This window comes from Apium graveolens, chromosome 10 (assembly GCF_009905375.1).
Source record: "Apium graveolens cultivar Ventura chromosome 10, ASM990537v1, whole genome shotgun sequence".
NCBI classification, from domain to species: Eukaryota; Viridiplantae; Streptophyta; class Magnoliopsida; order Apiales; family Apiaceae; genus Apium; species Apium graveolens.
This window is the reverse complement of record NC_133656.1, coordinates 47,421,122-47,435,608: the sequence shown is the minus strand read 5'-3', so window position 1 is coordinate 47,435,608 and position 14,487 is coordinate 47,421,122. Positions and strand designations below refer to the sequence as shown.

The 14,487-nt window shown below is 35.6% G+C and overlaps 1 protein-coding gene across 1 annotated transcript in view; it reads left to right on the top strand.

The window, feature by feature from the left end:
• The window catches only part of LOC141690558 (uncharacterized), a 33,103-nt gene extending 26,329 nt beyond the window's left edge, over positions 1–6,774 (top strand). Inside the window, exons 4-6 of the mRNA XM_074495349.1 lie at positions 6,032–6,091; positions 6,187–6,282; positions 6,700–6,774. Of these exons, the coding sequence (XP_074351450.1) occupies positions 6,032–6,091; positions 6,187–6,282; positions 6,700–6,774 (231 nt within the window). The remainder of the gene's footprint in view (positions 1–6,031; positions 6,092–6,186; positions 6,283–6,699) is intronic.
• The last annotated feature ends 7,713 nt before the right edge of the window (positions 6,775–14,487 follow it).

The window sequence follows — 14,487 nt, the reverse complement described above, 5'->3', positions numbered from 1 at the left end:
CCACAAGCCTGGCCTTAAAGGTCTCCACCTGGCCATCTGCTCTAATCATTCTTTCGTATACCGTATACATAGATTCCATTCCGGATTTCATGGCACTTTGCCATTTCTCTGAGTCAACACTACTCATAGCCTCATTATAGGTCACAGGGTCGTCATCATCAATGATCGACAACTCATTGTCATTCTCAATGACAAGGCCATATTACCTCTCAGGTTGGCGAGACACTCTCCCTGATCTATGAATGGGCTGTTCCACAAAAGGTTGTTCAGTCAGAACAGGTGTTTCCACTTGATCCGTAGTAGTTTGTGCTTCTTGAACTTCATCAAGTTCAATTTTGCTCCCACTATTTCCTTCAGGATAAACTCCTTTTCCAAGAAGGTAGCATGTTTGGAGACAAACACCCGATGATCGGTGTAAAAGTAATACCCTAAAATCTCTTTAGGATATCCCACAAAACTACATTTTACGGATCGATATTCCAGCTTATCTGGGTCAACTTACTTGACATAAGCTGGACATCCCCAAATCTTAACGTGTTTAAGACTCGGTTTCCTTTCTTTCCATATCTCATACGGAGTTTGAGGAACAGATTTTGGAAGGCACCATATTCGGTAAATATGCTGAGGTTTCCAATGCATAACCCCATAGGAATACTGGAAGATTTGCATAGCTCATCATGGACCGAACTATGTCTAACAAAGTTCGATTTCTCCTTTCAGATACCAATCTAGAGGCGTCCACTAGGAGACTATACCATTTACTTTGAGATAATCTAGACACTCTCCATTCAAGTATTCACCACCTCGATCTAATCGAAGAATTATAATACTATGTTTGGTTGTTTCTCCACTTCATACTTATATTCTTTGAACTTTTCAAAGGCCTCAGACTTGTGTTTCATCAAACACATATCCGAATCCAGATCTATCATCTATGAAAGTAATGAAGTATGAAAATCCACCCACGGCTTGCGTAGACATTGGTCCACATACATCTGTGTGTACCATTCCTAGCAAATTTGCAGCCCTCTCTCCATGTCTACTAAATGGAGACTGCAGTGCCACAACGAAGTGAGATTTTCATCATCCCTTTTCTTTTATTAGTTTGTTCAATCTGAAATAAATTATGTCACATACATACAGACCATTATTTAAAGCACCACGTCCATAAAGAATATTATCTCTAAGAATAGAACATTTATTATTCTCAATAATAAATGAAAATCCAGCCAAGTCTAACATGGGAATAATATTCCTCACAATCGAGGGAACAAAATAACAATTATTTCAAACAATAGTCTTGCCCGTAGGCCTATGTAAATGAAATGATTCTACATCTACAGCAGCAACTCTTGCTCCATTTCCATCAGTAGAATCACCTCCTCTTCCTCAAGAGTCCTACTTCTCCTTGGTCCCTGCAACAAATTGCAGATATGAGAACCACAGGCGGTATCTAATACCCAAGTAGAAATGACATATTCACTTCTATCATGAACATACCTGAATCAGAAGCGGTAGTCTCACTACCCTTCTTCTTCTTCAATTCTGCAAGGTAAACCTTGTAGTTCCTCTTCCAGTGCCCCACCTTGTTACAGTGAAAGCAAACAACTTTGCTCTTGGGGTCTTCAGCTTTTGGTGGAACCAGCATTTTCTCACCTACTTTCTTCTTCTTGGAAGAGTTCCTCTTCCTTTTCTTAGGATTGGAACCTTCACCAATTAGAAGAACAGAACTCTTCTTAAGGGGAAAATTCGATTCCGCAGTCTTCAACATGTTATGGAGTTCAGGCAGGCTGACATCCAACTTATTCATGTGAAAGTTCACAACAAACTGCGAGAACGAACTCGGAAGCGATTGCAAGACCAGGTCTTGGCTCAGCTCCCCATCCATGGCAAAACTAAGTTGTCCAAGACGTTCAATCAAATTGATCATCTTAAGTACATGGTCATTTACAGATGATCCCTCAGACATCCTACATCCGAACAGCTCCTTCGATATCTCATATCGAGCTGTCCTCCCTGCCACATCATACAACTCTTATAGATGCATGAGGATAGTGTGAGCATCCATATGCTCATGTTGCTTCTGTAGCTCAATGTTCATGGAAGCTAGCATGATTTATTGAGCAACATTTGCATCATCTATCCACTTATGATACACAACATGTTCATCATTATGCGCATCGCTAGCAGGTTCAGTAGGCTTAGGTGAGTCAATCACGTATTCCAGCTTCTAAATCCTGAGAACAATCCTCAAGTTTCGAAGCCAGTCAGCATAATTAGGACTAGTCAATTTGTGAGCATCCAGTATGCTCCTGAGCGATAGTGCAGAAGACATAACATACAAAGTAAATCTGTAAATAATAAACACATAACAACACTTAGCAAATATTCGATTTCATTTTAAAACACTATATGAATCGGGTCTTTATTTATAAGTGGCTCCCACTAGTTTATCTAATTTATTCAACCCCCTACGTGAAAAATTAAGCATTCATAATGCTAGTGGGAATAGGGATCCTACATTCCATTACACGACCCCGACTGTAGCACGAACCGCCATGTAATGTTCAATAGGCAGACAACTCTTGTCAATTACATCTCATGTTATTCCCTAATCAAACTTTAGCCTCTTGAATAATTGAGTCTCGGCTGTAGCACGATAAACTCAATATTCTAAGTCAAGTCTAACCCAACATTCCGTACAGTTGAATCAGTCCCCAAAGGCCCACGGCTGTAGCACGTACCGACCTTTAGATTCTTATTCAATGTACACATCTCTATGTAATAGACAAGTATTTCTTATTTCGAAATCAAAGCCCTCGGCTGTAGCACGAACCGACAATGATTCAAAAATAAGAACTACTTTTCTATCATGTTGGAAGGCTATGACCGACACAAGCCCGTTGTATCATTGGCCAATTACTACTTGATATTATTTAATTTTAGAGGGATTATATTACGTTACAATCATAATCATATTATAATGAAATTCTTCCTTTTAAATTAAATATTTCAAATCAATAATCAATAATCAGATGATTCCCAGATCGGGTGGAGCATTGTCAAGAGGCGTCACTTAATAACCCTTTCTTACAGATAGAAATCTGTTGTTGACAGAATCATCCTTTCTCTCATATCGAAAATTCATATTCAATTACGTGTTTCATAAACACAAGAATCTCATGATTGTATTCATAATATTATTATTAAGGTTATGAAACAATTTCACTATGCTAGGTTGTCTAACAAACGCCTTATGTTTATTTAAGTTCACCTAAATCTATCATCGCATGATAAACTAAGCATATATCACATATATCAACATGAATAAACATCAAGGTAGGCATGTTATATCATCCAGCACATTAGTCTAAGCATTATACATCTCTATGTATCACATGAAGCATTTAAAAGCAATTAAAACAGTCAAAAACAGCTTTAAAATACTTCATGGAAATATAAACAGTTCAAAACTTTTATATAAACTAAAATTGATCACTCCATTATATCCTTCTCGGAAAAATGAATCCAACGGTATATTGCACGCCTAAAACGGAGTTACGAAACTCCCAGAAAATCAATTTTAATATGGACAGTCGGGCTGTAACGCATTATAGGAACGCGTTACAAGCCCTGTAACGCATTCCGGTGATGCGTTACACCCCTTTTAAGCCATTAAAGGGTGTAACGCATTACACGAATGCGCAATAGCCTTGCCGCGTGCGCTGCATGCGCCGGTTCCTGTTCGCCTCGCCTGCCAGCCGCCTGACAACTCTGCCATGTCTATCTGTCCTACTCTTAATTCCGTGGCAGCAAAAACAACCACAGCAGACAAACAACAGCTTTACATACATAATATATATATATACTAACAATTTGTTTATATATATATATGACTTAATTTAATTATGAATATAATTGTAAGAACTTCAAAAATTCATAATAAAAAATCTATACATCCTAAAATTATGAAAAAAATACCCAAACGATCTACAACACTTGTAGAACCTAGATCAACATTCAAAATTATTCTGAGAAACGATTTCTCATCAGACAAAATTAAACCATGATATAACTTGTAAAAATCATAATTAATTCATACAAGCACATAAAATTCTGAATTTTTTACCACATATCTATATGCATACAACCTATGCTCTGATACCATTGTTGGATTTTAAACGCAGCGGGGGCATGGCAAAACACTTTTACACATACAAAATCCAAATAAAAGCATATAAATCGTAAATAAAAATTCGAGGGATCGAATCTAACCTTTTAAAATTAATTCGGAGACAACAATCAGAGATCCTTAGCAGTTGCTCCTCAAGTGTGAAGCACTCCACCGGTATCCACCAAGAAAACGATGTTAAGGAGGAGGAAGGAGGTGGAGAGAATTGGGTTTTCCAAACTTTTTGGGTTTTCGGGTTTTATGTGGGTTAGAATAAAATTAGGGTCTATAATAGTGTATTTATAGGCAAAATTTTCAGTTGAAATTTTTCCATAAATATTATTATTATTATCCCATTTATTATTCTCAACATATCGCGACTATCCGGATAATATGAATTCACTGCTTAGAATACCAAGAACCTGTTAGTGAATAGTTACCGTACAATAAACTCCTTCTACCCTATAATGTCCCGATTAAATACAAGGCATGGATCTCGTGTCAAGCCTATCTAATTCAATCACTTGCTTACCATTTACTATGCTTAGTTTTATGCAAATTAGAAACTTCTTTCTAATTTCATTTACTCTGGCCAGAGATTCCTGAACTAGCATAAGTGGATCAGCCTTGAACATTCGCTTCCTTCACTGGAAGGGGTAGATCCTTTATTGATCATACACTATCTTCGTGTACAAATTCCTATACCCAGAAGAGCCCTAATAATTGTCTCTGGAGACTAAGAACTAAACCAAAGCATAGTTCAGTGTACACAAGATGACTATGATGACCTCAAGTCTAAGGATACTTGTACAACTATCACTATGTGAACAACTGCTGACACGTGAGTGAACTCCATCAGTTGTTCAGCTGTGCGAGTCATGTTCAGTGAACTTATTCTATAATAAGCACCTACATACTAGCTATAGTGTCACCACACAAATGTCTATGAGAACAGACATCCTTCATAATGAAGCAAGCATAGTATGTACCGATCTTTGTGGATTATTAATTACCAGTTAGTAATCCTATGACCAGGAACTATTTAAGTTTAGAGTTATCATCTTTTTAGGTCTCACTATTATGATCTCATCATAATCCATAAAAAGCTTTACTCTAAACTATGGTATATCTTATTTAAACACTTAAATAGATAAAGCCCGTAATAAAAATAAAACAAGTCTTTTATTAATATCAATGAAATCAAAACAAATTACATAAAAGTTATTCACAAATCCTAATACACGATTGGACTTAGGACATATTCCTTTCAGTTAGTAGGGTGGTAATTGTCTCTTTAGCCCTTTTGGATTGAATAGAAAGGATTTGCATGCAAGGACAACTATGTAATTTGCTAATTATAACAATTAACATTTATAAAGATTTATTTTTGTAAAATAAAACACAAGTTCAAAAATTATAAAATATATACCATAAAATAATTTGGATTTTTAGAAATTTTATAAAACTACTTTTGAAATTTGTGAACAAAATAACTTTTAAAGAGAATTTTATTCAAGGTTTAAAATATTCCTTATAAATCAAAAATGAAAGAAATAAATAAACTTTTGCTTTGAAAATTCATATACCACATAACGAAAATTTAAGACGCAGATTTCTCATTCACACAAGCATACAATAGTTGCATTTATTGGCATTCGGCTTTTAAAGTTGTACTAAATTTACAATTAACATTACACAGAAATGCCGGTTGTAACATGTTTAGTATAATAGCTCATGTTATTTCTGCTTTTGATAAGAAAGGTGAAAAGGCATAGGTGTTGGTAATATCACTTTTATCTTCTTGTAGCTGTAGTGGAAATAATTACTTATTGCATTAATACATTATGTTGTTAATTATAGATTCACTACTACGTCCAGTCGCACATCCAAATGAATGAGTATCGAGATCGTGTGTTATTGGTAAGTATCGTTCTGATTTTTTTTTGTTAATTCTGACTATTTATGTTGCACACACACACATCTATATCCTTGTAATTGAACTTGTTTTGCTTCAGCCTTCTGCTACAAGGAAGTACGACGGACATATCAACACATACGTGAAAATATTGGATATGACTGGTCTAAAGCTTTCAGCGCTGAACCAGATCAAGGTACCTTCAGATGATATACTTTGTTAGGTTACATCAATATGATTTTATTATATTAACAGAATAACAGATTCCTTAAACTTTCTACAATAAGAGCATTGTCGTTTATCTTTGATATCTTCAAAACAGAAACTTAATAAAATTTGACTATACGTATATATATCTAGTTTTATTATTTATATCATCATTCAAAGTAGAGGATAGCGTATTAGAAGCACAACTCTATATGGCCATGACTTCATATTAATAAAAAGAAAAAAACTTTATTTTCTGTGCATTATGGCGTCGATTCAGATGTATTGTTAACTTAAAGAAATTATCAGTTTCATAGTTGGATAATAATCCTTATAAGATGCAAGTTCTATAAGCCTACAATATAAACTGAAGTAAATCAGAAGTGAATATTTTTGAGCTTTTCAGGTTGTGAGGCCTCTTCTGCAAGAGAGAACTAGGAAGAAAATTCAGGTGCTGCAAGGTTGTGGAAGAGATGACTGATGTGTTTTTTTTGGAGCATACTCTTCCATATAGGCTGTAGCTATTTGTTCGACAAATAGAATTCCTTGAAATGATACTTTACATGTAATTGGTGACAGTTGGACAGAAAATCTATCAGTCACAATAGGACCTGATTTGTAAAGCTACAGGATGCATTATAAAAAAATTCAAAAGTAGTTTTACCTTGATACAAATTGTAGTAAGTTAGGGTATGCAAAATCAAATATACTCTTCCAAATAGAACCACCGGGAAAAGATTTAGAATATAAGAACAACTGACTTTTGTATCACCATACTGATTAAGAATTAACATACCTAGTACGGTAGAGTTTTTTATTTTTTGATTCTGCTATATCTGTCACTTCTGGTTCGGAGTGAGTAAGCTTCTTCTAAATTAATTACTGAGTCATAAGATCTCAGTTTTGGTTACTAATTTTCAAATTATTATTATTTTTAGTTTTTGACGTCTAATTCATATTTCGTTCTGCACTTTATTAGGTAGAGGACATGGGTTCTTGAATTTGTTGACTTGGGAGGTGAAATCAGGCGAGATGTGTGGCATGCACTTGTCAGTGAAGTTATATCTTTATACAAGTTCATCCAAGAGTTTGGTCCCAAGGATGGTGATATGACTTTGAGTGGTATTGAGTAAAAATCATGTTGTTGCTGATATGACTTTGATAGTAAAGGCAGTGAAGATGTGCAAAGAGAAATAACGATTGGTTGAGAAAATCCAGGTGTTACGACCGGCATTTTCATGTAATATTATTTGTGGATTTGGTATAATATTAAAGCCGAATAAAAATATGTTCACTGATTGTACGTGTGTGTGAGTGAAAATTTCTGCATTATAAAATTGTTATGTGTAGTATATGATTTTTCAAAGCAAAAGTTTAATTATTTCCTTTATTTTTGATTTATAAGGAATATTCTAAGCCTTGGAAAAATTTTCTTTTAAAAGATATTTTGTTCACAAATTTTGAAAATGATTTTTATAAAATCTCTAAAAATCCAAGTTATTTTATGGTATAAATTTTATAATTTTTGAACTTTTATTTTATTATATAAAAATAAATCTTTGAAAATTTGGTTGCTTAATAATTATCAAATTACATGGTTACCCTTGCATGCAAATACGCTTCCATTCAACTAAGGGGCAAGGAAGGCATTTCCAACCCCACTCATTTTCATTCTACTAGCCAAATTACCATTTTGTCCTTGCATGCAAATCTACCTAACTATGTTGGAAGGTTACTCTTATAAATTCTCATATCCACTCACTTGTGGTCAAATAAAAACCAAACCAATATGATTATCACCCCACTTTCACTCCACCATTCCCACACTCCTCCTTCCCCCCCCCTCTCCTCTCGGCTCTCCCCCTCTCCTCTCGGCTTTTTGGCCGAAGCCCTACCCCCTCCCTTTTCTTCATTCTTCATTCAAGCTCCCACTTCCATTCAAGTAAATGTTACTTCCTATATCTTGATCATATATAATTCAAAGAGTTTTGAGTGAAAAGTTTAAGTTTTGAGTTTCCATGTCAAAGCTTTAGTTGGAACTCAAAGTACAATCTTGATTCTTATGGATTTAAGGTTGTATTTGAGAGAACTACAAGGAATGGTGAAATGCCAAGTCATGAGAATGAGGCTCTTGATTTTAAATGGTCATTTCCCTTCCACTTTGTTAGATATATTTGATAATGTCATGGCTAATATGATTTATGTTTAGTTTTTAGATCTTACTTAAACAGGATAAATCAGTACTTACTGGAAGTCAGGACTTAAGGATATCAGTACTTATATTATCAGTAGATAATTATCAGAAGATGGATATCAGAACTTAAGTACTGAAGGACGATCAGATAAGGACAGCAGCTGATTAAAGGAAAGAAGATCGAGATAAACATAAGAAGAGATATGCATGAAGAAGGAATTCTATGAATAATAGAATACTTGGAAGAAAAGATATCTGATTGATATATTTTAGGAAGCAGAATTATATTCCATATCAATTAGCGATTATCTTGTAATTGTGTAGTATATAGACACAGACATAGGGTTTACACTATAAGTGTTATCATATTCGAGAAGATTATTCATTGTAACCCTAGCAGCTCTCGTGATATTTGTTCATCACTGAGAGGTAACAGTTCCATACTATAACAAAGTTTATTATTTCAATAAAGTTTGTTTTCTGTTACTTGAGTTATTAAAGTTCGATTTGATTGTACTTTACACTGTATTCACCCCCTCTACAATGTGTGTATGACCTAACAAGTGGTATCAGAGCCCTTCTGTTAATGCACATACAGTTTAAGATCCAAACACAATCATGTCTGACACAGAAACTCCAACTAAGCCTACCAAAACCGAAGAACCTCCAAAGACACAAATTCAAAGTCGGTATGAGACCATCAGAGTTCCCATACTGAGACCATCTGAATATGCCATATGGAAGGTAAGGATGACCATGTTTCTGGAAGCTACAGATCCAGAATATCTTGATAGAATCAAGGAAGGACCTCACAAACCAACCAAGCTCGCTGTTGCAGTTGCAGGTGAAGCAGCAAAGACTGTACCAAAGGAGAAGAGTGATTATACTGCTGAAGATATCGCATCATTTGCTAAGGATGCTAAGGTACGACACTTACTGCATAGTGTCATTGATAATATAATGTCCAACAGGGTAATTAACTGCAAGACTACAAAGGAGATATGGGATGCTCTGGAAACAAGGTGTCAGGGAACTGATACAATTAAGAAGAACAGGAAGACAATACTCACTCAAGAGTATGAACACTTTGACTCAAAGGCTAATGAGTCATTGACTGATTTATATGATAGATTTGTCAAACTCTTGAATGATTTGTCACTGGTTAATAAGGAGTATGATCTTGAAGATTCAAACCTTAAATTCCTTTTAGCTCTTCCTGAATGCTGGGATTTGAAGGCAACAACAATAAGAGACAACTACAATCTTGATGAAACAACTCTTGATGAAATTTATGGAATGCTCAAGACTCATGAACTTGAGATGGAACAAAGAAGCAAGAGGAAAGGAGGAAAGTCAAGGACAGTTGCTCTTAAGGCTGAAGAAGAATCCCCCAAGGCAGCTACCTCAAGGAAAGACAAGGGTAAAGCTCTTTTCACAAAGTCTGATACTGAGTCATCAAGTTCTGAAAGTGATGATGACTCAGATTCTGAAAGCTTGCCTGAGACTGATACTGATGAGGAGATGATGAAGCTGTGTGCTCTTATGGTGAAAGGGATCACAAAGATTGCATACAGGAAGTTCAGGAAGGGAAAGAAGTTTTCCAGGAAAGGCACAAGTTCTGATAAGAAGAATTTCAGAAGATCTGAGGGCAGAGGAGGAAAGTCTGATAGAGGAGATTATACCAATGTCAAATGCTATAACTGTGGTGAGAAAGGCCACATATCTCCTAATTGCAAGAAAGTGAAGGGTGACAAAGGCAAGGCTCTTGTCACAAAGAAGAAAAGCTGGACAGACACCTCAGACTCTGAAAGTGAGGAGAATTATGCTTTGATGGCAAATGCTGATAAAGCAAGTGCTGAAAGCAGTTCTGAAGCTGCTGAATCAAAGGTACCTCAGACTACTTATGCTTTTCATACTGATGATATTAATGAGTTGAGAAGATATCTTAAAACCATGTTTGTTAGTTATAGAGATCAAACTTTAACATGTGAAAGATTAACTTCTGAAAATCTTGCTTTTAAGAAAAGAAATGATTTCTTAGAAAAAGAGTTAGTTATGTTCCATCAAACTCAGAAGGATAGAGATGATGCTTTTTATGTTAGGGATGAAGTGCTAAAAATGAATGAATCTCTAAAAACTGAGTTAGAAAAGGAAAGAGAGATTATCAGGACTTGGACTAACTCTGGCAGAACAACTCAAAATTTGCTAAGTAGTGAAAACTGGAAAGAGGGCTTAGGTTATGGAGAGGATAAGAATGATAAAGGAACTATAGAAATTAAGACTGTTGTTAAGCAAAAGCCAAAGTTAAAACCTGTTAAGTTTGTAACTGTAAAGTCTGATAATGAGAAATCAGAAGTTAAAGAGGGATTAACTTCTGACAAACTTAAACAGGAAAACAGCTGAAGTAAACATAGGTTTAATGACTAAGAAGCAACTTAAGCATAAGCTGAAAGATGTTAAGAACGCAAACAAGGTAAAATCACCTAGGAAAAATAGGAATGGAAAGGAAGGTGTGAATAAAAGCAATGATTATAAGCCTGTTCCTAAAGCTCCTAGGAAAATGTGTCATTACTGTGGAAGTTCTAACCATCTGGCCTCTTTTTGCACGAAGAATAAGAACATAAACTCCTTACCTTCAAAGTTAGGAGTTAAGAGTCAGTCTGTTAGATATAAGCCACAAAATCCTTGTTTTCATTGTGGTAGTTTATGGCATTCCATTTATACTTATAAGGAATATCATAGTTTGTACTATGATTATTATCAAATAAAACCTTCTTTAAAGAAAGTTTCCATTGTTCCTTCTAGTGTAAATTATGATTCAAAGTCTGATAGTGTAAGTTCTGATAAGAAAAATGTTAACATAAACTCTGATGCTAAATCTGATGCAAATGTTAACAAACTTAATAAGGCCAAAGGATATGGCAATATTAATCTTGGGAATGTCACCGTTAAAGAAGTAGCTCTGGTCTCAGCACTTAAACACAATCTGCTGAGTATAAGTCAAATCTGTGACAGAGGTTATCATGTTGATTTCTTTAAAGAACACTGTGAAAGTTGTTCTGAAAGGATACAGGCGTGGTAACATTTATGAAGCTAAGCTTTCAACAAGTACTGATGGTTCTGCAATCTTTCTGATGAGTAGAGCATCAATTGAAGAAAGCTGGAATTGGCACAAGAAACTCTCTCATATACATTTCAACAATATAAATGAGTTGGTCAAGAAAGATCTTGTGAGAGGACTGCCAAAGTCAGTATTTGCTCCTGATGGCCTTTGTGATTCTTGTCAGAAGGCCAAACAAAGAAAATCTTCATTCAAGAGCAAGACTGAATCATCAATTCTTGAGCCTTATCACCTACTACATGTTGATCTATTTGGTCCAGTAAATGTCATGTCTATTGCAAAGAAGAAATATGTTATGGTCATAGTGGATGAGTTCACCAGATACACATGGGTGTATTTTTTGCACACAAAAAGTGAAACTGCATCTATCTTGATTGATCATGTCAAATAACTGGATAAATTTGTCAAAGATTCTGTGAAGATAATAAGGAGTGATAATGGCACTGAGTTCAAGAATTTGATAATGGAAGAGTTCTGTAAAAACCATGGAATTAAGCAAGAATTCTCTGCTCCTGGAACTCCACAACAAAATGGAGTTGTTGAAAGGAAGAATAGAACTCTCATTGAAGCTGCACGTATAATTCTTGAAGAAGCAAAGCTTCCAACCTATTTCTGGGCTGAAGCTGTGCAGACTGCTTGTTTTACTCAAAATGCTACACTCATTAACAAGCAAGGAAAGACACCATATGAGATGGTGAAGAAAAAGAAGCCAAATCTGAAGTATTTTCATGTATGTGGATGCAAATGTTTTATTCTTAAGACTCATCCTGAACAGCTATCCAAATTTGATTTAAAAGCTGATGAAGGAATCATTGTTGGATATCCACTTTCCACAAAAGCCTTCAGAGTCTATAATTTGAGAACAAGAGTGGCCATGGAATCTATCAATGTCTCTTTTGATGACAAGAAGATTACTGGACTTGAAGATTTTATTGATCATGATCAGCTGAGATTTGAAAATGAAAACTCAAATTCTGATACTGAAAATCCTAACAATCTAAGTCCTGATACTGCAAACTCTGATGGATTAAACTCTGATGTTATTGAAACTGTGGTGACTATGCCAAAGGAAGATGTATCTATGCAGGGGGAGCATACTTAAGATCTTACCACATCTCAAGAAGCATCAGAACATACATCTGGCTCTTCAAGTTCTGATTCGTCAAGTTCTGATAAGCTAAGTTCTGATAGTTTTGAAAATCTAAATACTGAAGAATCCAACTCAGAGAGCATAGTTTCAGGGGGAGCATCAGAGAATGAAAATGAAGACAACATGGATCATGGGAGAGCATCCAGTTCTAGAGAAAACCTTCCATCTGCAAGGAAGTGGACTAAATCACATACACCTGATTTGATAATTGGAAATCCTGATGCAGGTTTCAGAACTAGAACAGGTACTTCAAATGAATGTCTTTACAATTCTTTTCTTTCTCAGACTGAGCCAAAGAAAGTGGAAGAAGCTCTTCAAGATGCTGATTGGGTGCAAGCAATGCAGGAAGAGTTAAATGAATTTGAAAGAAACAAAGTCTGGACCCTAGTGCCAAGACCAAAGAATAGATCTGTTGTTGGTACAAAGTGGGTATTCAGAAATAAAACTGACAGTGATGGCATAATTACAAGGAATAAGGCAAGGCTGGTTGCAAAAGGATATTCTCAATAAGAGGGAATTGATTATGATGAAACATTTGCACCAGTTGCTAGGTTAGAAGCCATAAGGATATTTTTGGTTTATGCTGCTCATAAAAAGTTTACTGTCTTTCAAATGGATGTGAAAAGTGCTTTTCTTAATGGAGAATTGGAGGAAGAAGTATATGTTGAACAACCTCCAGGCTTTGTAGATTCCAATTATCCAGATTATGTCTACAGGCTTGATAAAGCACTTTATGGACTTAAGCAAGCTCCTAGAGCATGGTATAAGACTTTAGCTCAGTTTCTTCTGGAAAGTGGATTTAACAGAGGAACTATAGACAAAACACTGTTATACCTCAACCATGGAAAGGACTTACTTCTGGTCCAGATTTATGTTGATGATATCATTTTTGGGTCTACAAATGATAGACTTTGCAAAAAGTTTGCCAAACTGATGCAGTCAAGGTATCAGATGAGTATGATGGGGGAACTTAGCTATTTTCTGGGCCTTCAAGACAAGCAGAATGAAGAAGGCACTTTTATTTGTCAAACTAAGTACACCAGAAACTTGCTGAAGAAATTTGGAATGCAAGATTGTTCAAGTGCATCCACTCCCATGACCACTGCAACAAAACTGGACAAGGATACTGGTAAATCATTAGATATTACTGATTATAGAGGTATGATTGGCTCTCTACTCTATCTAACTGCTAGTAGATGTGATATCATGTATGCTACCTGTCTTTGTGCAAGATTTCAAGCAGATCCAAGAGAACCTCACTTAACAGCTGTGAAAAGAATTTTCAAGTATCTTAAGGGAACAGCTGATCTGGGATTTTGGTATCCCAGAGAGTCAGATTTTAAACTAATAGGTTACTCAGATGCAGATTTTGCAGGTTTCAAAATTGACAGGAAAAGCACAAGTGGAAGCTGCCAATTTCTTGGAGGCAGATTGGTTTCTTATTTTAGCAAGAAACAAAAGTCAATTTCCACATCAACTGCAGAAGCAGAGTAGATTACTGCAGGAAGCTGTTGTGCACAGATTCTTTGGATGAAGAATCAGTTACTGGATTATGGGTTAACATATTTCAAAATCCTTATTTACTGTGATAATCAAAGTGCTATTGCTATGACAGGTAATCCAGTTCAACACTCTATGACAAAGCACATCAGCATCAGGTACCACTTCATCAGGGAACATGTGGATGAAGGTACAGTGGAATTCCACTATATTCCAACAGATCAACAAC